General features: G+C 38.6%; 1 protein-coding gene across 7 annotated transcripts in view; it reads right to left on the minus strand.

Moving 5' to 3' along the window:
* Window positions 1-27,314, minus strand: part of DOCK4 (dedicator of cytokinesis 4) — a 471,214-nt gene that overhangs the window by 180,334 nt on the left and 263,566 nt on the right. For all 7 annotated transcript variants that reach the window (XM_003811224.6, XM_008963612.4, XM_034964844.2 and 4 more), the window contains exon 13: window positions 8,979-9,104. In XM_003811224.6, the coding sequence (XP_003811272.2) occupies window positions 8,979-9,104 (126 nt within the window). The remainder of the gene's footprint in view (window positions 1-8,978; window positions 9,105-27,314) is intronic.

A 27,314-nucleotide genomic window follows, 5' to 3' on the forward strand; every position in this document is an offset into this window, starting at 1 on the left:
ACTAGACACATGGGTGGGCGGGGTGGCCCCTCATGTGTGTGAAAGGCAGATTAAGATCCCCTCCCCAAAGATGCCTAGGTCCCAATCCCTGGAACCTATGAGTATGTTACCTTGCAGATGTGATTAAATTAATGATCTTGAGATAGGGAGATTTTCTTGGATTATCAGGGTGGGTCCAATACAATCACAGGGTCTTTAAAAAACGGAGGGGGAAGGGTCAGAATTAGAGAAGGGGATATGATGAGGAACACAGAGGCCGGAATGACTTGGGTCATGAGCCAAGGAGTGCAGGCAGCTTCCACAAGCTGGAAAAGGCAAGGAAGTATATTCTCCCCTGGAGGCATCAGAAGAAATGCAGCCCTGATCACACCTTGATTTTAGTTCAGTGAGACTAGCTCATCTTCTGACCTCCAGAACTGTAACATGGTAAATGTATGTTGTTTGAAGCCACCTTGTTATAGCACCTATAGGAAACTAATACAATGTGACTTCCATATCCAAGCTTCTGTCACTTCATGAGACCTTCAAGGAGAAGGAAGGAATGGGAGCAGGACTCACAGGTAACTGGAGACTGAAGCAGAGCACAGACAGGGCAAATGTACGGATAGGCTGAAAAGTTAACTAATATTATATTTCCAATTTCTCACACAAGATACACTTGAGTAAAACCCATCAGGTTTTCTCTATTTTCTGTCTATCATTCTCATTTTTGTTATGCTTTGTTTTTAAAAGAGTACTATGAGATACTGAACTCTTTTGGGAGGTAGCTTTTTATGTTTTGCTTATGACAATTAAGCAAGCAAGGGCACATGATGCAACACCCACAATGGGCTCTCCAGACAGTTTTGCTCAGAGGCAAGAGCATGGATAAACTGTGGTTCCCTGTTGCCATCCCACTCTGAGACAATGCATGGAGATCTGGCAGCCCGTTGGGGGAAGTCCTATACTCTTGGGGCAGTGGGGACCGTAAGCTTCATAATTTGAGAGGTACCAGTCCCTCCCTCTGTCTGATCTAGGGCTGGGTATAACTTCAGGGTGACACATTAGAATCTCGGCTTCGCTCTCTCTTCAGTCACCGTGGCATTCATTGGTTAAAGACCACCATCTCCTCGCACATCAGGGTTCAGGTCTAAGCTAAGTGGTGTGGGGGTCCAGTGACTAGAGCTGGAGGGTGGTAAGCTTTGGTTAGGTTTAGGATATATACAGATACATTATATATATCAATGTATATTTTGATACAGAGTCTCACTGTCTTCTAGGCTGGAGTGTAATGGCATGATCTCCACTCACTGCAGCCTCAACCTGCTGGGCTCAAGCAATTCTACTACCTCAGCCTCCTGAGTAGCTGGGACTGCAGGCGCACGCCACCATGCCTGGCTAATTTTTGTATTTTTTGTAAAGACAGGGTTTTGCCATTTGTCCAGGCTGGTCTTGAACAACTGAGGTCAAGCAATCCACCATCCTTGGTCTCCCAAAGTGCTGGGATTACAAGTGTGTGCCATCATGCCCAACTAGATTTAGGATATATTTTTAAGGAAAATCAAATCTTACTAGTGCACATCTACTTTCTCCAAAAGAAGGCTTACTGCTGTTTCAATTCCATCTGTTGATGTGTATTTCTCTATCAGTACATAGTAAGGAATATTTATATTGGCCGGGTGTGGTGGCTCACGCCTGTAATCCCAGCACTTTGGGAGGCCGAGGCAGGCAGATCACAAGGTCAGGAGATCGAGACCATCTTGGCTAACACAGTGAAACCCCATCTCTACTAAAAATACAAAAAATTAGCTGGGCATGGTGGTGGGCGCCTGTAGTCCCAGCTACTCGGGAAGCTGAGGCAGGAGGATGGCATGAACATGGAAGGCAGAGCTTGCAGTGAGCCGAGATCGTGCCACTGCACTCCAGCCTGGGCAACAGAGTGAGACTCCATCTCAAAAAAACAAATAAAATAATAATAATAATAATAATAACAATAATAATAATGAAATTGCTTACTTCTCTTTTTGTCAAAGTGACTTTTATTTATTTTTTATATTTTTGTTTGTATTTTGCTTTAAGTTCTGGGATGCATGTACAGAACATGCAGGTTTGATACATAGGTATACATGTGCCATGGTGGTTTGCTATGCCTATCAACCCGTCATCTAGGTTTTAAGCCCTGCATGCATTAGGTATTTGTCTTAATGCTCTCCCTCCCCTTGCCCCCCACCGCCCCCAGGCCCTGGTGTGTGATGTTCCCCTCCTGGTGTCCATGTGTTCTCATTGTTCAATTCCCACTTAGGAGTGAGAGTTAGTTCCTGTGTTAGTTTGCTGGGAATGATGGCTTCCAGCTTCATCCATGTCCCTGCAAAGGACATGAACTCATTCTTCTTTATGGCTGCATAGTATTCCATGGTGTATATGTGCCATATTTTCTTTATGCAATCTATCATTGATGGGCATTTGGGTTGGTTCCTAGTCTTTGCTGTTATAAATAGTGCTGCAATAAACAAATGTGTGCATGTATTTATAATCCCTTGGGTATATACCCAGTAATAAGATTGCTGGGTCAACTGGTATTTCTGGTTCTAGATCCTTGAAGAATCGCCACACTGTGTTCCACAATGGTTGAACTAATTTACACTCCCACCAACAGTGTAAAAGTGTTCCTATTTCTCCACACCCTCACCACCATCTGTTGTTTCCTGACTTACTAATAATCGCCCATTCTAACTGGTGTGAGATATATCTCATTGTGGTTTTGATTTGCATTTCTCTAATGACCAGTGACGATGAGCTTTTTTGCTATGTTTCTTGGCCGCATAACTGTCTTCTTTTGAGAAGTGTCTGTTCATATCCTTCGAAATTGCTTACTTTCTTAAACATAAGACAAACATCTCTATAACATTCTTCTAACTCCAGTCTGTAAATCATTATTTAGTCAACTTTGACCAAATAGAAATTTAACTTATTTGAACTATAAAGACACATGCACACATTTGTTTATTGCAGCACTATTTATAATAGCAAAGACTTGGAACCAATCCAAATGCCCATCAATGATAGACTGGATAAAGAAAAAGGAGGATTGATTTGAATAATACTTACAAAATAAACAAATAAATCCTCAGATTACTATTAAAACTGGTCCCCAAATCTCAACCCTATCACTCCAGTGTTTTCACTTAAATCTTTTTAGGGGATGGGCATGGTGGCTCATGCCTGTAATTGCAGCACTTTGGGAAGCTGAGGCAGGAGAATCACTTGAGCCCAGGAGTGTTCAAGACCAGCCTGGGCAACATAGGGAGATCTGATTTCTCCAAATAATAAAAAATTAGCTGGGTGTGGTGGCACACCTGCTGTGGTCCCAGTTATTCAAGAGGCTGAGGCAGGAGAATCACTTGAGCCCAGAAGGCTGAGACTGTAGTGAGCCATGATTGTACTACTACACTCCAGCCTGGGTAACAGAGGGAGACCCTGTTTAAAAAAAAAGAAAAAAGAAAAAAAAAAAAGTTTTAGGGCTAAGAGCTTCAAAGACCTACTAAAAGTGAATGCAATGAAATGTATAAATGATGGGTTCCCTAACAAAGAATGACAGTTTAACCAATGGATATGTGGGAACAAGTCTCTAAAGAAATAGGGTACAGGCATGAAAGCTTAAATAGTGAAATCATGATGGAGGCAAAGAAAATTTTGCCTGGAAAGAATCACAGAGTAAAAAATGGACATTTGGGGAGCAGGGAAGACAGTCAGATCTTCCATGCCATTCCTGACACATCAGCCAGCTTTGCTCCAGAATGTCTGATGGATGGAAACTTAGATCTTCCTGATACTTAGCAATAGGCCAGGCCCGCTTTGCCTAGGGTCTGTTAAGATATTTAGAGTTGGGCTGTCCAACAGGGTGACCACTGCCACATGTGGCAATGGAGCCCTTAAAATGTGACTCGCTGAAAAGAGACATGCTGTACATGTACGATACTTGCCAGCTTTCAAAGACTGAGGTTGAAAACAGAGTGTAAAATAACTCATCAGTAGTTTTTCATATGCATCTCCTATTAAAACGCTAATATTTTGGATGTTTTAAGTTAAGTAACATATATGGTTAAAACTAATTTCATCTCTTTTATTCTCACTTTTTTAAAGTGGCTACCAAAACATTTAAAATTACCTTTGTGGCTCAAATGATGTTCCTATTGGAAAGCACTGATTAAAATAATTTGCTGCTCTCCCTCCCTCTCATAGCCCAGACCGTGGAACGCCTTCAATCAGAGTTATTTGGCTTGGAGGTGGCAGTGACAGAGCTTCACAGAAAATGTTTTTTCTCAGTTGGAAGTCTGACACTCTAAGAAATAAAGTGCTGTGTGACAGACCCTTAACCAAGGAAGAGTCCAGAGGACTTCATGATGACTCAGAAGTATATGGACAGGTACCTCCTCACACCAGGAGACCTGTCTGTACAATAGTGAGACAAGTGGAGAATTTCTGTGCCTACGTTTTTCCCATTTCAAAAAGAGTCTGGCATTGATTACATTCTGTGATCGAAAAGAGTTTTGTGTATGTTCTTGTCCTTGTCAGGATCACAGATAATTCATTCTGCAGAGAGGCGGTGACTGTGTGCATAAACTTGGTCCTGTTGGTATAATCATGTGCCTCACCTGTTTTGACCCCTATCAGAATGCTAAAGATGCAAATTAACTCTGAAGGACACATCTAGACAATGAAAAAAAAGTTATGCTTGCAGACGGTCAGTGTAACATTGGGATCAGAAATATTGTTCACATACACTTTCTCATGGAAGAATTCAGCTCAAGTTTTCATTAGAGCCACTGGTGAGAATGAATTGACAAGTCTGAAAGTAACAAAGGAAAACAAAACAATGACTGCATGTTTCCCAGTGTAAAAAATTCCACTGAGTTTTAAAGTTGCTTTCAGTTGTTTAAGGAAATACACACATCTCTCCCTTTTCTATTATGGAAGATTAAAAAGCCAGAGGAAGAAAGGGAAAAAAGAAAGAGAAGGAAGTGCTTTTAAAAAAACCTCTTTTGTACTCCCCTGCGCTACAGACACATGTCTGGAAGAACAATTTTCCTGGACAGTGTAGACTTCGCATTAACAAGGTGGTACCGGAAAGGGACAGAAGCGAGCCTTATTCCACAGAAGTTCATGCCCATCATTAAAGCCACACAAAAGCTGCGTGAGCACAGCAGATCCCAGACAATTAATCAGCCAGTGAAGTGTCATCTTGCTTTATATTTTTCAATTTCTCCATGATACTGCCCAGAGACCAAGCTGAGGAATTCTTCCAGCAGCTGGCTGCATTCTGCTCTAAAATGTTTTTTTTTTTTAATATATTAGATTTGCCCATCAATTTGCTTCCCAGTGGGATGAATTTTTGTTGTTGTTGTTGAAGAGGAAATACCAGTTATTTATAGCAACTGAAGGAAATAATGGACAGTTGCAAGGGCCACAGAATAGCATGCCACCAAGTAAACAGTTCTATAAACAGTCATTTTCGACAACAGTACCATGAGATGCTCAGGCTGACTGGGTCCCTAAGCTAGGTCAGGTCATCTGAGGAAAACTTACAGGATGTTCTCTCAGCCTTCCTTGCATGAAGGAATTTCAGTCGAGCAATTACAAAATGGTGCAATGGGCGATACTGGTCATTTTAGGTCTTTATTCATAGCAATCTCATTATTGGGTCTCATAGCTATGCCAGGTGCCTTGTCAGATACAACTTCCTTTGCTTGCACTTACACATGGGATTTAAACAGTGGTTTAGAAGACCTCATTTAAAACAAATACTGTCAATAATTTAAGAGTATTTTATTTGGTCTATTGTTTTTCCCTTTTCTTGGTTGTGGAGGGTGGGGTATGGAGCACCCAGAAATACTACTACTTAGTATGCTATTCGTCATCTTCTATCTGTAGACAAAAGGGCAGAAGCTCTTTGTTTCTATGGAAGATCAAACACAAGTGAGGTCCTTTTATAATAAAATTCATGACTTAAAAGAACTCATTTCTTGATTTGTAAAAACAAGAGGATATGTCAAAAAAAATTTAAATGTAAGCCACAATAACCTGTGTAGCTTAGTCCTATTCTGAGGAGGGAGGAAGCAGAAGAGGGGGAGGAAGAGGAGGAGGAGAAGGAAAGAAGATGGAGGCGGGAGGAAAGATAAGAAGAAAAAGAAAGATTAAGATCAAGACAGAAAGGAAAAGAGAAAGAAAATAAGAGGTCCAGACACACACAAAGAAATAGATAGGTACAGACAGAACCAAGGCTTGTTGAAGATAACCCCAGCTGGTCATAGCCCTGTGTTCCTAGGGACAGTGTGAAATTTCTAGAACTCTAGTGGTTCATTACTAAATAACAATTAGACTTTTTCTTTTTTTTTTTTTTGCTTTTAAACTTCAAAAGTTTTTAAAAGGCTATTCTCTCACAAAATTATGACTTTCACAGAATTTTAGAAATTAAAATTTTTTAGAGCATAGAAATTTCCTTTTTTTTTTTTTTTTTTAGATGGAGTTTCGTTCTTGTTGCCCAGGCTGGAGTGTAGTGGCAGGATCTTGGCTCACTGCAACCTCCGCCTCCCGGGTTGAAGCGATTCTCTTGCTCAGCCTCCTGAGTAGCTGGAATTACAGTCACTCATGCCCGGCTAATTTTTTGTATTTTTAGTAGAGACGGGGTTTCACCATGTTGGCCAGGCTGGTCTTGAACTCCTGACCTCAGGTGATCTACCCGCCTCAGCCTCAGTGCTGGGATTACAGGCATGAGCCACTGCGTCAGGCCAGAAATCTCCTTTTAACATTGGAGGTGGGCCAGGCACTGTGGCTCAAGCCTATCATCCAAACATTTTGGGAGGCCAAAGCAGAAGGATAACTTGAGCCCAGGGATTAGAGACCAGCCTGGGCAACATAGGGAGACCCCATCTTTACAATTTTTTTTTTTTTTAATTAGCCAGATGTGGTGGTATATGCTTGTAGTCCTAGCTACTCAGGAGGCTGAGGTGGGAGGATCACTTGAGCCCAGGAGTTTGAGACTGCAGTGAGCAATGACTGTGCCACTGTACACCAACCTGGACAACAGAGTGAGACCCCATCTCTAAAAAAGAAAACACAAACAAACAAAGAAACAAAAGAAACATCAGAGGTACAGCCATGTTGGCTATGACTACACAGTCTTTCACTATTAAAGCAGGTACTTGCTATTAGTGCAGTGGAGAACAAAGACTCGGGGGATGTGGGCCTAGAATCATTAGCATTGAAGACCCTGCTCAGGTGCTACCTCCTCAGGAAATTTTAACGAGACTCCTTCAATAAGATTCTACAACTACTCTGTGCTCTGCATGCTGCATTCTCCAACTCCTTTCAGGTTACAGCGTGTCTCTGCCTGTGGACTGTAATCCCCCTCAAAGTATGAACAGGTCTTACTCTCGCCATCTCCACTGCTAACACCTTGCTCAACACCATGATCACCACTTACGTGGATTAGTTCAAACAGCCTCCAAACCGGTCTCCCTGTTTCTCTGCTGCCCTCCCATATTCCCTCCAGGTATAATCTCTATACAGCAACCACAGTGATCCTGTGGCAATGTAAAGCAGTGTCACACCTCTGTTCCAAACCCTCTAGCTGTTTCCTTTCTCATTCTGAATAAGACCCAAAGTGCTGAGTGTGACCTACAAGGTCCACATGACTTCCCTCTTCGAATCTCCATTCCCATCCCCAGTACTGTATTTTGACCAAGTTAGCCTTCTTGCAGTTCCTCAAACAAGCCACGATTCTATGGCTGCAGGACCACTGCCCTTATTGTTGCTATGCCTGGAATCCTCTTATCTGCACGGCTTCCTCATGTCTTTTAGGTCTCTACTCTACTGCCTTCTCACCTAAATTTCTTACCTACCACAAATCTCCATCTCTCCACCCACTACCATCTAAGACATTCCCTAGCCCTTTACCTACACTGGTTTTCACCTGAGCATTCATCATCTTTGAACATACATGTTTTACTTACATATTTATTATAATTTTCCTTATTACAAAGTAAGTCCTTTGAGTTTTTTCTGTTGTGTTCAGTTTTATAGCTCCAGTATCTGGAAGAATGCCTTTGTACATAGAAAGTGCTAAATATTTATTTGTAGAATGAATGAACTCATCTTTTAACTTTTGGCTCCTGGCACAAAGTTTTGATTGATGCTCAATCAATGCCTGCTGACTGACTAAATCAATTTTTGCTAAATACACATCCTTCCTCATCAGCAAATGTACTATTCTTATCCAATCCGTAAGTTGTAGATGAACACACTCAGAAAACCCTAAATTTCCATAAGCACATAAAGGGGTGTGCTTTTAAAAATTTATTTTCGTGGAGAGATTACGACTGACCCACTCCCAAATGCATCAGCTTCAATGAATTTGGCATTCATTTCACACTGTAAAACTGCTTAACCCACATCTTTTCTACTTTTGGGGAATTTTGGGGGCGCTAATATAGATCTAAATCATACACACAAATAGATCTAGAAAAGGTATAGAAGTACATATAATATTTGCATATGGCTGCTTATTTACATATGGCTAACTAGTGTTCAGTACGTTTTTATCAAAATTTAGGATATCCTCTAAGCATCTTCACCAACATTTTCCATCAAGGAGTACAATATTTTCTGGACAGTAACTCAGTTTTCCTTCTTCTCCTGGTCATAATGAAATGTAGCCATGGCCCCCACAAGTTAACAACTTTAGAATAATCAGAATGTAAAGACATTTTTGAGCTTCAAATCACTGACAAGAAAATTTATACAAAAGGAAATATTTTAAAATTAAACTGAAAAGGATATTTTAGAAAAAAATGTGCTTACTTACAGTCACATACCTCATTTCATTCTTCAGCATGGCCCATGTGAATGCTTCAAAGCTGGCAATTTGAAAAATTTCTCAAACATCAAAAACAGATAGTATACCCATATTTCATCATATCGGTACGTCCCAAGTCACCTACCAGGCATAATAATATTTGAAAATCCCAGCTTCCTTGTTATGGATACTCCATGAGAAAATACTGATGAATATTCCCTTCTGATTTGTTCAATGTCTCCGTGCAATAGCTGTAAGGAAACTGCTAAACCTAAAACAAATGAGAGATACCCAAGTTAAAAACAGAATAGAAATAGAATAAAGAGAAACTGATGTGTTGCAACAAGCCCAAATTTACAATATCATGGTTTTAAACTAAGGGTTAATATTCCGACAAAATCGACAGAATCTATACGAATCATATCTGAATAACACTTTTCCAACTTCAACATCTGAGTTTCCCATTCATAAGGAGGTTCATAGCAAGTGGAGAAAATGAGCAGAACTCTAAGAGGCAGCCTGGCTTCCAACCCCCAAATCTCTCCTCCAACCCTAGTCTGGTGGAGCACGTTCCTGCACCAACACTTATTCCAGAAGTAGATGAAGGTCACCTGGCCCTAAAAAATACTGACATCAAAATGGGAGGTTTAAAACAAAACAAAACAAAACAAAAGGCCTATGAATAGTTGCTTATCAAATATCAAAAGCATGAACACAAATCTGAAGACATATTAATTTAAGGATTTAAAGGATATTGATAGAGATTTTCTTGAAACATAAGTAATAAAGCCAATTATAATGAAACCAGGATTATATTAATAATATATACAGTAGAAACTCATGATGACATGATTTTCTAGTGAGGAGAATTTAGCAGGATACAGGACACCTTGACAAACAAAAGAGAATTTAGTCAGTAAAGTAGAAAAAATTATTATTTTTACCCCAATTATAAGGACATTACCTTAGCTGGATATATAGAAGATGCAAAACACTTTTTATCATATATTATTTTCTCAATTTCCAGGTAAGAAGTACAGAAAAATTTAATGTCATATCATTGTGAATATGTCTGTATGCATACTCCAAAGATAGCACTTCTCTTTCAGCTTTTTCATTCCTTCTTTGTTTATCTTCCTATGTTTTAATTTTTAAGATAGCCAAATTATTATATTTTTAATTTTTTTATTTCCATGGGTTATTGTGGAATAGGTGGTATTTGGTTACATGAGTAAGTTCTCTAGTGGTGATTTGTGAGATTTTGGTGCACCCATCACCTGAGTAGTAAACCCTGAACCTAATTTGTAGTCTTTTATCCCTCACCCACCTCCCACCCTTTCCCCCATGTTTTTTTTTTTTTTTTTTTTTTGAGACGGAGTCACGCTCTGTTCCCAGGCTGGAGTACAGTGGCGCGATCTTGGCTCACTGCAACCTCCGCCTCCCGGGTTCAAGCAATTCTCCTGCCTCAGCCTCCTGAGTAGCTGGGACTACAGGCGTCCACCATCACACCCAGCTAATTTTTGTGTTTTTCGTAGAGATGGGGTTTCACCAAGTTGGCCAGGATGGTCTCGAGCTCTTGACCTTGTGATCTGCCCTCCTCGGCCTCCCAAACTGCTGGGATTATAGGTGTGAGCCACCGCGCCTGGCCTCTATGCTTTAAAATAAGAAGGACAAAAATATCTCCCATCTATATTTACTATATTAGTGATAGAAAATGAAACCAGTCAAAGGTGACTTATTTTTAAAAACATTCAGTCATCATTAACCTGAAGTCAATTTAAAGATGAATTTGCTGGCCGGGTGCGGTGGCTCACACTTGTAATATCAGCACTTTGGGAGGTCGAGGCAGGCGGATCATGAGGTCAGGAGATCAAGACCATCCTGGCTAACAAGGTGAAACCCCACCTCTACCAAAAAAATTAGCCCAGCGTGGTGGCAGGTGCCTGTAGTCCCAGCTACTCTGGAGGCTGAGGTAGGAGAATGGCGTGGGCCCGGGAGGTGGAGCTTGCAGTGAGCCGAGATCGCACCGCCGCACTGCAGCCTGGGTGACAGAGCGAGACCCCATAAAAAAAAAAAAAAAAAAAGATGAATTTGCTTAGTACAGTCAAGAAGATGATAAATCTACATCGTCAGATTTAGATCCTCTATCTACATTATTACTTATCACATTTCTCTCAATAATGCACAGATCATGTGCAAGTCATAACTCCCAAAAATGACTTACAGTATGATAATGCTGTATAAGAACAAAGGTGTGAGAATGACATCATGCTGTGATGAAAAAATTGCAAAGTTTATTTGTCACATGTGTAGAGGAAGGTCTTCCCTTTTACTCTCTTTCAATAATAGAGCAAACAAACAATAACAATGAAAGTAGCGTTTTTTGGTTGGTTTGCTTGTTTTTCAATAGAGTGGTTAAAATATCAGGAAAATTTGTAAACAAAAATAAAAAAAGAAGGAAAGAAAAAAGAAAAGGCTTTAGGCTCAGAGAGAAACTGGAGCCTCTCCTGAGGTCCAAATCGGAGCTAGACGAGGGGCAATAAACAAAGAAAAGGAGGACAGGGACATGATGACATGATCGTGTCCTCACACTTTCCAGTTTGTGTACCAACAGAATGTCTCCAAGAGCTGTCGCGAGAATTACATTAAGTCTGGCACATCCTCAGAACTTCAAATCTGCGTCCTAGTTTAACCTAACTACCCCTTATTTTCCTCTCCAGCCCCACCCCATTCACTCTGAGTTAGGTGACCGATGACAATAAAATGGAGAGTGTCTGTCTTTCCATGGTCACGGGAAATGAAGAAGGGGGGAATAAGCCATCTGGATGATTTGATGGAGACAACTATCATCAGTGAAGCTTTTGGACACTTTATGTGATACTAGTAGAACCTTTTAAAACCTGGAGGCAGAAGAATGAAGACAAGCGAACATGTGTTATGATCCATCTGTCCCAGCAGCTATTTCTCCCTAACTCACACTCTACCCCCACCTAATCATGGGTGTCTCTGTTCTCCTCCCACTTCTGTCCTTTTGCCTTCAAAATACTCACCCACATCATTACCATCATCATTAGCATTACCAGGATCTGGTATTTGTGGAATACCAGTGTTTGCCAGATCCAGTACATAATAACAGTTCTTCCTGCTGGGGAAAACACTGTTCAAATCCTGACGTACTATATGAGCAATGCTTTCCAGTACAGAATAAGACGAGTTTAACAAAATTCTTAAGATCCTGTAATTTTTGCAAGTGAAGATCATTTTACTGGGGCTTCTCAATGAATGATCTGATCAGAGACACTAGCAACATCATGTGGTATACATAAAGGAAGAAGAGAAAAGGACTCAAGAGTAATGAAAAAACAAAGAGATCATGCTATTCACAATAGAAGTTGGAGAGAGGAAAACTGATCAAGATTCTTGTTTTGCCCTATAGGAGCCAGCATTCATTTAACCAGCAGCGACTTTAAAAAAAACAAAAACAAAACAAAAACAAAAACAAAAGCAAACAAACAAAAAAAATAAGCTGAATACTGTACTTTACAGAGGATAAGACAAGGATAAAAGAAAACCATTGGGTCAGAGAGGTGAATCCTGAAGAAAATTAAAGAAGATAGGAAAAGGAGAAAAAAATGCTTTAGAAAAAGACAGATGGAGGGGAAGTAATAATAAACAGAAATACATCAGTGTTCTCTAGAGAGCAAGGGCCACAGAGGGGAGAGAGTGCAAAAGGACAGAGAGGACCCATTTAGGAGACAGTCGACAGAGAGGAGTCGGTCAGTGGAGAAGGGAAGGGAATGGGAAAATGACAGGACAAATAGACAAAATAGTGTGGGGAAAAGGAAAAGCTGGCATTTCAGAGTTGGATGCATACTAAAAGTCTGATAGGTACAGTAGTTTTCAACCTGAAGGTTTAGAGCAATATAGATTAAAGCCCTCAGTGTAATTATGTCATTTGACTAGCCAAGTGATGATAACGGGGGTTGAGGGGGAGGGCAGTTACTGCCATTTGGAGGTTCCCTAATTTCTCCAGAATGAAGAATTCACAGACATCAAGAATGACAAAGGTTAATAGGACACAGTGTTTGACCACAGTGTATCTGGCTTTGCCCAAATCATCAAATCTTTCCACAAAGAAACCACAACATATGACTAAGAAACATCAAAGAGTGGGTGCACAAATCAAAAACATGATTCTGAGAGTGAGTCCACAGGGACCAGCCCACAAAGAGCCATTGCAATTCCATTTATTTCCCAATCAAAGAAACTCCAGATCCTATTTTTACAGTGGTCCTTAATTGTCATGACCACAACCAAGAGGCTGGATAAATGAGCCACCAGAACAGAAAGAAATAACATAATGAAGACTAAGAAACTACTCATCACTATAAAGGAAAGACATAGCAAATATTTACATATTCCTTCTAAAAACGTTGAACTCATAGAAGCAGAGAGTGGAATGATGGTTACCAGGGATTGGAGAGGGTGGGGGATATGGGGGTTGGGGAGAGTAAACCGGGAGATTTTGGTCACAGGAGACGAAGTTTCAGTTGGACAAGATGAAGACGTTCTAGAGAGCTATTGTATAGCATGGTGAGGTGGTTAATAATAATATACTGTATACTTAAAAATCGCTAAGAGAGTGGATTTTAAAATGTTCTCACTGCTATAAAATATGTGAGGGTCATATGCTAATTAGCTTGATTTAATCATTTAGCAGTGTATACATATATCAAAACATCACATTGTATGCCATAAATACGTACAATTTTTAATTGTCAATTATACCTTATTAAAGCTGGGGCAAAAAAGACAAATATTTACACATTCCAATTACCTGAGATTAGCCCTGTCTTTTCAGGGTTATGACACAGGGCATGTTTGGAGAATGGTATTTTTCTTTCCGTTTTCTTTCTTATCATCCTACTTCACTTTCCTGGCCTTACCTGCTATCTCTGGGGTTGGGGCAACTTCTTAAATTTTATCTGTACATTTTACCTTATTCCTGCCACAGTTCAAAATGCACACTCTGAGCAGCAGTAACTTATGGCTTGAGAGGAGGGTGGAAAGTGGGATTTAAGGATGTATATAACAGTTTTCCTACTCCCAAGAAACTGATAATCTAACAATTAAAATAAGAAACTTATACAGAGAGAGACAGAAAGAGAGAGAATATAAAACAGAATGGATTATAGGTATGATAGGAATAGTAAAATAAGAAAAAATTATCACGGAAAGAATTGGAAAGCTTAGGGAATTTTTTATTGGAATTTATGACAACCTGTAAAATTAGATTAAATTTGAATTTCATAAAATTTAAATTTCATAAAATTTAATTTATAATTTAATTTCATAAAATTTAACCTAATTTTGTTTATGTAAATAATATTTTAAGTCACTTTTTTTAGCCCTTAATATAAGTGCCCAAAATGAAATTGCTGTGGGAGAAATGTTCCCTTTCTTGGAAGAAACGTAAACATTAAAGTGAACTTTCACATCAGCCTAGATGTTCAAGCCCAATGATAAATACTTAACATTTAATTTTAAACAAAAGGCATAGTCATTAATCTGGAGTCTGCCATAAAACCACGGATATGATTCATAATTAAGTTCAGCTTACAGAGTAGTAGTACACGAAAGAAAGGCTTGGTATCTTTTAAGCCAAATGTGGCTGATTACTTGGAAGTTCTAATTTCATGAGAATTGAAGCTCATTTATTCTATAAGTTGGCTCCTTTTAAATTCATGAAATTCTGCAATTTTACATTAAAAATGGAAAGCATAGCATGATTTATAAGTAGCAGCTGAAATTTTAGAATACATCAGCCATTTTGCCACTAATAAACCAAATAACATGTAGCTACGAATGCACAGCAATGCAAAAATGGAAAACTGTGATAAATATATTGGATAAATACATGTTGTTACTAAGTGTGCAGTTTAAGAATCATATCATATGGTTGCAAGTGACTGCCTCAATGTTAACCTCTCTGTGCTTTGGTTTCCACATCTGTAAAATAAAGATAAAGGCACCAATTCCATAAAATACTTTAGGTAATGCTTAGCTCAAAGGAAGTGTCAGCTGCTACTCCTACAATTGCCACTGCCACTACTATCATTATATCTATCATTGTTTCTGTTCTCATTCCTCCCTACCATGAGTATCAACAAATTAGCTTCCATCAAAAAATGGCCAAAGTCTCCTTAGTGTCATATAGAAATAAAATATTTCTTTTAATAGTTATGCCCACTTACCACCAGATAAATCCAAATATTGTAATTAGGTTCTATAAAGGTTTCAAAGGCAAATATGTCTGTATATTGAGAACAATCCTCTAACATGGGAGACTTGACAAAGACATAACTGAGAAATACAAATAGACGATAAGTACAATTAGACATATGCGAAGGCGGTGAAATTCCTAATGACATGGAGATTACGGTGCTGTCCTCAGATACTAGTAAGTCAACGCTCTGAACAAGTGACAAATTCTGAAATATCCTTTAGAAGATACTTAGCATGTAATTTAGTCAGGAGGAGAGGTTATACTGCTATCTTATTTTGTTTTTCAAATATCATGATTTTTATTTGCTTCTCTTTTTTCCCCTTCTTTTTCATTTCTACCCTCTAAATGGATTAAGTTTTCTTATTTGCTTATTTATCTCTCTATAGTTCTGGAAATTATACATACTATTTCTATTCTTTAAATGTGTAACATAAGTAATTGACTTAAATACTACATTTAATCAATAGCTCTATTCTCTTCTGGAACAATTCTGGGAACTTGGATCTTTTAAACTCTGATGATGATATATTTTTAAATTGTTGCTGTTTGCAGTCAATGCTTAAATAGATTTATCCTGACATTTACTATTCTCTTCGTACTCACTTGCTTCTTACATTTCTTTCCTTCTGGGTTCAGTTCTTTTTTTTCAGATGGAGTCTTACTCTGTCGCCCAGGCTGGAGTGCAGTGGTGCGATCTTGGCTCACTGCAACCTCCACCTCCCAGGTTCAAGTGATTCTCCTGCTTCAGCCTCCTTAGCAGTTGGGACTACAGGCGTGCGCCACCACACCCAGCTAATTTTTTATACTTTTAGTAGAGACGGGGTTTCACCGTGTTAGCCAGTACGGTCTCGATCTCCTGACCTCGGTATCCACCCGCCTCAGCCTCCCATATTGCTGGGATTATAGGTGTGAGCCACCACACCCAGCCTGGGTTCAGTTCTTTACTCCTGATGATGAACTCTGACTAGTTGTTTCAGTGAATGTGAATGTAAAATCTCCAAGTCTTCATCTGAAATTTTATTTTATTCCCCCTTTTAAATATGGCAGGCCCTTTGTTCTGTGGGGCTCTGCATCTGTGGATTCAACCAGCTGGGTGTCAAAAATATTTGGAAAAATAAAATCCATAAAAAATAACAACACAACAACAGTAACCACAAAAAACAATACAGTAATAACAATCATTTAGATACCATTTACATTGTATTAGGTATTATACATAAGCTAGAAATAATTTAAAGTATATGAGGGGATGTGCATAGGTTATATGTAAATAGTATATGCTATTTTCTGTAAGGGACTTCAGCATTTGCAAATTTTGGTATCCTGAGAGGTCCTGGAACCAGTTTCCCACGGATACCAAGCAATGACTGTAACAGTTTGGCAAGTAAAGAATTCAAAGTTGGCCATTTGCTCCCAGCAGTTTTAAGATATTTATTATTCCATAATATTCTGACCTCTGTAACTGCTGCTAAGACTATTATTTCTTTTTAGGTAATCAGTATTTTCTCTCTGGTTTCTGGTTTTGTCTTTGGTGTTCTGCAGTTTCACCATAATTTATCTAGATATGACTTTTATTTATCCTGCTTATAACTTTCGCTTCTTTTATCTGGGCATTTTAACCTCTGCAAAAGTTATTTAATTTATCCAGATATAACTTTATCCTACTTAATAACATTTTCTTCTTTTATCTGCACATTTTATCCTCTGCAAAAGCTCTACAAATTCTCAACCTTTTCAAATACTGCAGCTTACCCATGTACTTTATTTGTTCCTTCTGGAATTCCTACTAGATGTATGCTGGTCTTTTCATTCAATCCTTCACTGCTCTTAAATGTTTATTCAGGTTATTCCATTGCATTTACCCCTTGGGTAGCATTCTGGCTAATATTTTAAGTTATAATTTTACTAATTCGTTTTCCAACTATGCTCGTTTGCTATTTAAGTAGTCCACTGATTTCTTATTTTAATAACATTTTTAAAAAGAATTTTAGAAGTTCTATTTACTTCTCTTTAACCACTAGAATTTATACACAAAGAAAACAAAGATTTTTCATTGTCAAAAACTGTATACCAGTGCCTTGAGTAATGCTGAAATATATATACTCAATATTCTTTTGATGTATGGGTTTAAAAATCTAGTTCCATTTTTTTATGATGTTTTCTTTTTCATTAGAAATCTCTTTTGCTACCTCTTTTCCTGATAGTTTATTACCTAAAATTCCAAAAGATCATGATTCTCATTTGTTGCATTTGCTTACTCTGCCTCATTGATTGCTAATTGTTATCATTTTATCACAATTCATCTTTAGTGGGTGTTGTTTTTTTCACAGGGATCCCATGCATCATAGGTGTGGAAGCGACAATATGGAGTGGGTTACACATTTACTTTTTTTAGGCTATACAACTGGGACCAGGGGAAATGTGAAATGCTAGTAGCCTACCCTCTCCTGGTGAGATACCATATACCTTGACTGGAAGCTGATGGGAGAGGGAACCCCATCTTCTTGGCTACATGTATATGTAGTGGAATTTTCATCACGCTGAGCTGGTGCAGGCAGGAAGGAGAAAATGAGACGTGATATAAGTTTCACCAACTCTCTTGATTCTTATCAGGAGTTGGCAGTTACTCTTTATTTGCTGTCTACACTTAGGAAGATTTCTAGACGTTAGTCCTGTTTTAAAATACAATTTGTGACCAGGCACAGTGGCTCACACCTATAATCCTTTGGGAGGCCAAGGTGGGAGGATTGCTTAAGGCCAGTTCAAGACCAACCTGGCCAATATAGTGAGTCCCCATTTCATTTTTAAAAATAAATAAATATGAAAAATAATTTAATTTAAAATCTAAAAGAAAATACGATTTTCATCAATAATGGTTGTTCCATTGGAGGAGGATGGTGCAGCTCTTCACACTGCCATTCTGTAGTAAACTCTCAAAACACTATTTCTTGACAGTACTTGCATACTTTGTATGTTTGGGAGGTGGGGGCTGAGAGTAAAACACAATTGGTGGAATTTCTAAACTTGTACTACAAAATTACTAACATTATGAGGTATTAGCAAAACTTCCTATAGATGATATTAGTAGATTTTTTCAAAAATCACCTTCAGTAAAACCTGTTCATTTCTGAAATATGTAGGGCCTCAATCTTATCAGAGCACAAATTTTACATCTATTCCTTCCTATGTGCTTGATTTACAAAATTAATAATCTAAGCTTTGCTTTGTGCATTAGAATGTTATGTGTTATAAGAAAAGATAATTGAATTTCAAAGTAAATACATTAGAAGCTATATATCCTATCTGGAGTTCAACTCAAAGCCAGTGAAAACTTTTCAGAGGCACATCCTAGCTACACCAAGCAGTAAAATCCTGGCTGATTAAAATGAGGTATTTACACTGGGAGGTCAGAGACAGGCTCTGAAAGTCTCTGAAGCAGAGGAAAGAAAGAAAGTCAAATTTCTAGAAAGTGTGAGGTATTAAGTGAGACAATACTATCGGAAAATGAGTCAATGGAGCAAAAGCCAGAATATTAGGAAGAGACTGGTGTGTACAAATGAGCCAGGTTAGATGGAGAAATCAAGATGCAGATGGGAAAATGGGAGCTGTGAACATTACCAGAGGCCTGCTTAACAATGTGTTAATTACATGATGAAAGGAGCCTAGTTACTCAAAGCCTCTACCCAGTAGGACCAAAGTACCCAAATTACAGCTGTCCTTTAACATTGTCATCTTGCAGAGCTAGACACTTACGCTATTAATGTTGCCACTGCTTAAATTTGGGATGTATCTCCTCTTTTAGATATACTTTCAAAACCAATTTAAAATGAAAAGAAAGAAAAAAGAGGGCCGGGCACAGTGGCTTATGCCTGTAATCCCAGGACTTTGGGAGGGCAAGGTGGGCAGATCACGAGGCCAGGAGATCAAGACTATCCTGGCCAACATGGTAAAACCCCATCTCTACTAAAATACAATAAATAAATAAATAAATAAATAAATAAGCCTTGCATGGTGGCGTGTCGCCTGTAGTTCCAGCTATTCAGGAGGCTGAGGCAGGGGAATCACTTGAACCCGGGAGGCGGAAGTTGTAGTGAGCCGAGATCGTGCCACTGCACTCCAGCCTGGCGACAGAGCGAGACAAAGAAAAAAGAAAGAGAGAGAGAGAGAAAGAGAAAAAGAAAGAAAGAAAGAAAGAAAGAAAGAAAGAAAGAAAGAAAGAAAGAAAGAAAGAAAGAAAGAAAAGAAAAGAAAGAAAGAAGGAGAGAAAAAGAGAAAAAGAAAGAAAAAGAAGGAAGGAAGGCGGGCAAGGTGGGCAGATCACGAGGTCAGGAGATCAAGACTATCTTGGCCAACATGGTAAAACCCCATCTCTACTAAAATACAATGAATAAATAAATAAATAAGCCGAGCATGGTGGCGCGCCGCCTGTAGTTCCAGCTATTCAGGAGGCTGAGGCAGGGAAATCACTTGAACCCGGGAGGCGGAGGTTGCAGTGAGCCGAGATCACGCCACTGCACTCCAGCCTGGCGACACAGCGAGACAAAGAAAAAAGAAAGACAGAGAGAGAGAGAGAGAGAAAGAGAAAAAGAAAGAAAGAAAGAAAAAGAAAGAAAGAAAGAAGGAAGGAAAAAAAGAAAGAAAAAAAGAAAGAGAAAGAAAGGAAGGAAGGAAGCAGGGCGGGCAGGCAAGGTGGGCAAGGTGGGCAGATCACGAGGTCAGGAGATCGAGACTATCCTGGCCAACATGGTAAAAACACATCTCTACTAAAATACAATAAATAAATAAATAAATAAATAAGCCAAGCGTGGTGGCATGCCACCTGTAGTTCCAGCTATTCAGGAGGCTGAGGCAGGGGAATCACTTGAACCCGGGAGGCAGAGGTTGCAGTGAGCCGAGATCATGCCACTGCACTCCAGCCTGGCGACAGCGCGAGGCAAAGAAAAAAGAAAGAAAGAGAAAGAGAAAAAGAGAGAGAGAAAGGAAGGAAGGAAGGAAGGAAAGAAGGAAGAAAGAAAAAAAGAAAAAGAAGGGAGGAAGGAAGACAAGAAGAAAGAAAACACTTTTATTTCTTAATAGTCATACCTTGGTTTCTGAGTTTTAGCCAGTATTGTTCAATTTGTGAATATGCTTATTGTTGACTGCTTCTTTAAACTAAGTTAAGTCTTAAAGAATATAATTTTGACATCACTGAGGATAACCCAAAGGGTCTGACCATAGGCTCACTGTCTGAAGATCATCTTCCTGAGATCTTCAAAGTGGGTAACTCTGTCCATTGGGATGACTACCTTCTAATACGCAAAAGGTATGATAAGCATGAACAAATAATCTTGTGATTATAACTGCTGGTTTGCAGATCTGCTAGTTCTAAATTTCAAAGCTTTGGGAAAGGCTTTTATGTTTTCTCTAGAGAAGTGGTTAGCTCATGGCTAAGAGTTATAGAGAACGTAAGATTGAAGCAATACATAATGTCACAGAATGTCAAATGAAAAGGCATTAAAGACATGTGAAATTATTTACTTTCATTGAGTCTTAACTACAAAAGAAATCTGCTGACCAGCAATGAAAGCTGGAGAGGGGCTTCTCCACATTTGGTAGGAGTGATGAGAGCATTCGAAGGGATTTCAACATTTCCTTTTTAACTAAGGGGAATTTTTCACTTTAAAGTTTCCATTCTTATTCTGATTTAGTGTATCAACATTTCAATAGCATATACTGAGGACTATGTCTAGGTTTTTTAAACAGGCTTTGTTTGTTTTTACTGTAACTATTATTACCTATTTGTATTTTATTTCCACAATACCAATACAAAGGAATCCATGGGCTGCAAACCATTTAAAAAATGTGTATAGAGCATAGTGATGGGGTTCAGGACACATTACCCTAAAACATGGTTCCTTGGCATACTGACTATTTTGAGAGACACCATGTGCAGGAAGGTCTCTCGGACCTTCCCTGCCATTCTCCCCTGAGCAGGTCATAAGAGGTGCCCTCCGTATATTGGATGAAAAGTACATCCTTATCTCTGAAAACAAAGTGTTGCAGAGAAGAACCTGAATAAACAGGCCTTCCTAAGTTTCTCCCAGTTTATTGCCATTAGACGATACCTTTTTCACCCCCTAGTATTTCTCTACAACTCCCTGTTCTTCATCAGACCTACTATAAAAAAACTAAGATTAAACTGTTTCTTCAGGTGTTCATTTCCTAATGAAGGCTCTCATGTCACAAAGAACTTAAATATGTTTGTTTGTATACTTTTGTTACTCTGTCTTTTGTTGTTGGGGCTTAATCCATGAACCTAGGATACATGAGGAAATATTTTTCCTCCTCTACAATAGTATCTATGATTGTAGTTTAATATCTGATTATTTTAATTTACTGAAATACTTCCATATTTTTCCTATGCAGCAAATCTTGCAAACAGTATTGCTAGTGATTATATCTAAATTAGCCATACATAGCTCATTTAGAAAATGAAATCAAGCTCTAATCACTACTTCCATTAACATCATTTGGATTTAGTTTTTTTTTTTTTAAATACTGCATGAACTTTAAAAAATATCTTACGGTGTAATGTAGTAACATAGTTTGAACTATATTTTTTCTTTGCTGTCATTAGCATGATTTAGATCGAAGGAAACAAGAGATATGACAACTGCATGCAAAATAGCCTGGATTTTCTTTTTCTTTCTTTTTTTTTTTTTTTTAAGATGGAGTCTCGCTCTGTCACCTAGGCTGGAGTACAGTGGCACAATCTTGGCTCACTGTAACCTCTGCTTCCCAGATTCAGTTGATTCTCCTGCCTCAGCCTCCTGAGTAGCTGGAATTAACAGGCACATGCCACCACACCCAGCTAATTTTTGTATTTTTAGTAGAGATGGGTTTTCACCACGTTGGTCAGGCTGGTCTCGAACTCCTGACCTCAAGTGATCCACGGACCTCGGCCTCCCAAAGTACTGGGATTACAGGTGGGAGCCACCAAACCCGGCTAGGATTTTCTTTTGTTATAAAAGACATGGAGAAAATTGTCAAAATCTGAATAAGGTTTGCAGGTTAGATAATAGTATTATAGCAATGTTAACATTCTGATTTGGATAACTGTACTGTGGTTCTGTTGCTATGTTCTGAAGTAAGCAGGGATAGAGAGGGATCATGTCTGCAATTTGTTCTCAGGCAGCTCAGGAAAAGAAATGTATATATGTATGATGTGTATAGATGTGTATATGTGTATATATGTACATATGTGTGTATACATGCATATATAAGTGTATATGTACATATATACACACACAAACATATACAATCAAGGCTCTGATATAATCCTTAAGGATCATATCAATTCATTAATGTTGAGTTATATGACTATATGCACACACATACATATATAAATGGAGGGAGATTATGCAAATGAAATGTAGTATAATGTTAACCTTTGGGAAATTACAAATTCTTTGTACTGTTTTCTACAAATAAAATTAGTTGAAAAAAAAAACTTTAAAGAGAGATCATGGTAAAATATTTAGGAAACTCCAAAAGTCAGCAAAAAGGTCACATATTAAATGTCTAACCAATAGGTGGTGCCAATAAGTACCACTTTTATTTCAATGATACTAGAAAGCAAATACAATGTTCAAAAATCAGGTGCACTGATCAAATTCTTATGAATTATACCAACTTGGTAACACTGAATAAAATGACTACATTGGTATGTGTGGACCCAAAAATGCAACCTAACACTCTCAAAAAGCCTCTTTTCACCTCAGCCAAATAAAAAACACCATATATTTCCTGAATAGAGTTAAACTGCTCTCGCTATATGTTGTGGTCTCCTTATCTAGGTAATTCTTTTTAACTTTCTGTGGGGGTTAAAGAGTATAGCTGGCAGGAATACAACCATGTACACTCATCTAAGATACAACAAAGACTCTAGAAACTTACCTGAATAGCAAATATGATTTCTTCTAGGTGTAAGCTACATGTGCAAACTATAGAAAATATTTCATAAATACACAGATAATATGAAAAGACTTTGAAGTTTCTCTTGGGACATACTGAACCATAGCCAATGATTTTTACACACCGTTTCAAGACGTAGAACTTAATTTGCCTCAGTAAATCATATTGGCTCAGTCTAATGTCACATTCCTATAATTCAACTGCTGTCTATCAGAGGTGACATTTATAATAACCATTTGCTCAACAAACCTAAACCAGGCTCACATTAATGAATACTTTTAGAATTTCAAATTCTCACAACACTGCCTTTGGATTTAAAATTCATAAAACAGCACAACTTTGGAGATTTCAAACTACTCAACCTAACTATATCTAACTGTGAAGATATAGTAATTCAATTTTTAAAACATCTTAAAAAGTTAAATGGATTGCTTGCAATTTTCTCCCAGTTTCTAAACTCAACTAAGATAGTGGTTAATGTACCTTTGCAACATAAGTCTTAGGTTAGAGGGGAAAAAAGCCCAGTTAATTGGTGAATCCCTTTATCTATTAACCAGACAAGATTACAACTCCAATAGCTAGGAGGATATCAATGAAGCATAAAGGGCCTGGAAATTAGCTGGTAGAATTTGTTTCCGAAACCAATTTCAAAGTTGCGTTTTTTTCTCTTTTTTTAGTGCCAGTGACTGAGGAATAGCAGGAGAAAGTGGGGAAAAACAGTACTTTTTAGAGTGAACTCAATTCTTTTGAAAACGTTTGACTGCACTGCTTCCATTTAACAAACAATTCTGTGGTCCAGAGAGAAAACAGCGGAAGTCAACATTATCTAACTGTTGTGACAGTTTAAACATTGGGCACCCTAATTTCCCTCTTCAATTTCTTGTGCTCTTGCTTCCCCCACTATCTTGAGGTAAGCCATGAATGTGCCTCCTTTTCAATAATGAAGCTGAACAGCTCTGGAATCCCTATCTGCTGGCCACAGAACTTCCATTCCTCAACCAAGGATATAGATCAAGGGGATACAGAACAATGATCTACCTAGACTGAAGGGTGGAAGCTTTGGTGGGAAGAGTATAAGTTTTGCTTTTCTTTAAATTAGTTTTTAGGCTTCTTCCTGAGCTTCCACTCTCTAGAGCAGAATATTAGAGTGAAGAGGCTTAGCGCTGGGTTTGCCTCAGCTTGAGAGAGGCTAGAAAGGATCAGAGAGAGAGACCAGAGAAACAGAAGGCAGATAGATGCAGGCTGCGTGGGCCTGGCTGGGCCTCAGGGTTAAGAGAGAAGGGTAGAGAAGGGCTGAGGTCACAAGGATAGGGGAGCAGACAGGGCTTTGTAGCAGAAGCCAGGTATAAAGTGCATACATTTGGTTGCCTAGGAATCTGAGCATCACAGTAGGCTGCAAAATGGGAATGGATCCTGCCAAAGGAAGGGGAAACCTTTTTACAAGGCTTTATGGTACAATGGTTTCTTTCATTCTTTGCAAAGGCTACAACACGTAGCTTTTCATTTCAGTACAAAGGCTGTAAACAGAAAAGGTATGACTCATGGAAAAGGGTGGTTTGGATCTCACTATCTGGTAGGGTTTCACTCAGGATTCCAGTAAGAATAAGGAGCTAGTAAAATTGACAAAGTACATGGAACATGTGGACACATCTAAACATGGGAGGAACTGCCCAAGGAAACAGAATGTGCTTCCCTTCCTTCCTGAAGTTAATCAGAAGGCCAACAATTAAGTTAAAAGAAACCAGGAAGAGATATTAGCAATCAAATCAATGGAGAGGAGATGAAGGAAACAAAGTATAGAAGGGGTCGGTTCAATGATCCAACATATCAATAATCCAATTGTGTTATTCTAAAAGTCTTCATTAAGGAGATTAAATCAGGATCCATTTCGAGACAATGAAAACAGACAACTTAAGAGGTAAGGATAGAATATTTCAGCTAGTGGCTTTAAAGTGGGTAAACAATAATAACTAACATTAAACACACACCATGTATGATGTCCTGTGGTAAGTGCTTTGCATACATTTTTTCTTTTAATCTTCCCAATATCCCTTAGAGGATTCAAACCTAGGACATCCTGCTTGCAGAGAAAAAGCTCTTAAATACCACACTATACTCTCTAAGAGATGACTCCTGTCTGTAAGCAGAGGGAAATTTGTGGTTTGGTTTAACTGGAATCCTGACCTTTAACACAGGCCTTAAGGATACAGGATCACTTATGTTAGAGTCTATCGGGAGATATAAATCAAAGCCTATCATTGGGAACTTCACCAACATTCAAGAGGCAATTGGGTATCACCTCAGAGTTTGGACAATGATATATTCAAACAACCTAATAACAGATGAATGTTGTCCTGCATGAGGCATATTTGAAGTGGGAAAGGGCTGGGAGATGAAAAGGAGTTGGGAAAGACATGTAGCCAACAGTTCAGCATATCATGGTGAGTCAAGACCACATCTATGATGGTAGGAAGGTCAGGGACTACATGTGAAAAGTCAGAAGGTCAGGATTAATTTGGTATTTGTTTATCCATACAGAGGGCAAATGCAAGCAAATTAAGGTAACAGGACGCATAGGGAGAAAGAACAAGATACACCATGGTTACCAACTCTTCTATTCACAGTTAATAGGCAGAAAGAAAGGAGCAGGGCATAATGGATTTGTTTGTGATCCATAAGAACTTAAAAAAATGCTAGCCTTTAAACAGAACCTGGAGTAGCACTGACTCAGAAGTATAATGCGAATCATGAATGAAATTTAAATTTCCCTAGTAACCATGTCAAAAAAGTAAAAAAGAAAAAAATTTAATAGCATACATTATTTATCCCAATATATCCAAAATGTTATCATTTCAACACGTAATCAATATGAAAATTATTGATGGGATATTTTACATTCTTCTTATTGGGCCAAGTCTTCAAAATACGGTATGTTCTTTACAATTACAGCACATCTCAATTCTAGTGGTATACTAGGTTCATGTCTAATTGTCAACAGCAACATATGGCTGCTGCCTCCTGAATTGGACAGCACAGGTCTAGGGTAAATTTAATGACAAAATGACGGTCACTGGTATCAAGAAACACCAGTTCCACAGTTAGAGTAGAACTGGATTTGGCTGGAAGTCTACCAATGAATTCCACAAGACATGTTCTCTAACAAATAGCAGCTCTACTATCTTACTGAGGGAGTATTGAAATTAAACCATTTTATCCATGGACAATCAGGAGAAGTGTGTATATATATACGTATATATACACATATATATACATATATATACGTATATATATATATACACATATATACATATATACGTATATATATGTATATATATGTGTATATATATATATATATTTTTGAGATGGAGTCTCTCTCTGTCGCCAGGCTGGAGTGCAGTGGTGCGATCTTGGCTCACTGCAACCTCCGACTCCCTGGTTTAAGCGATTCTCCTGCCTCAGACTCCGGAGTAGCTGGGATTACAGGCACGCGCCACCACGCCCAGCTAATTTTTTGTATTTTTAGTAGAGACGGGTGTTTCACCATGTTTGCCAGGATGGTCTCAATCTCCTGACCTTGTGATCCACCTGCCTTGGTCTCCCAAAGTGCTGTGATTACAGACGTGAGCCACCGCACCCAGCCGAGAATTATAATTGTTTTGTGGGAAAAGAGAAGACAAGCATACATAGTAGTTCCATGTTGTATTTCATTTCTCCTGTCTCGTGTGAGTCTTTTAGAGACTCTGCCCTCAATAGTAAGTGCTCCAAGTGTCTTGTTTGTTTAGTGGTAGATGCAGGACTTTGTCCAAAGCAAAGGGCCATCTGCATCAAATAAAACCCAAGTTATCTCTCCAACTCTTAGGAGAGGGAGGAGGAAACTGACCTCACCACTCATTACAGTCTGAAGCGTTGCCACATGTGTGAGTTGGAGGTACTTATGGCTCTCACTGAACTGAATGACAAAGCTCTGTCTACAGTGATTTTCTCTTTGCGGTCAGTTTGGTCTAGCAAGATGTGCAAGGCTCTGAAAAAAGAAAGGCGGTTTGAATTTAAATTCTGGTTCCCCTAATTGCCAGGTGATCTGGACTGCAACAAAAATACCTATATTCAAGGTGTTTTTAAAAATCAGTCTTAAAAAACAACACATTCAGTTCAAGAAACAGCTTACTTTATTTGAAGTTTCTTTATGTCGATTAAAGCACATGACTGCATACTTTGTTTTGCTTCAATGTGGGTCTGAATGGT

The sequence above is a fragment of the Pan paniscus genome, chromosome 6 (genome assembly GCF_029289425.2).
Source record: "Pan paniscus chromosome 6, NHGRI_mPanPan1-v2.0_pri, whole genome shotgun sequence".
In the NCBI taxonomy this organism is placed as follows: Eukaryota; Metazoa; Chordata; class Mammalia; order Primates; family Hominidae; genus Pan; species Pan paniscus.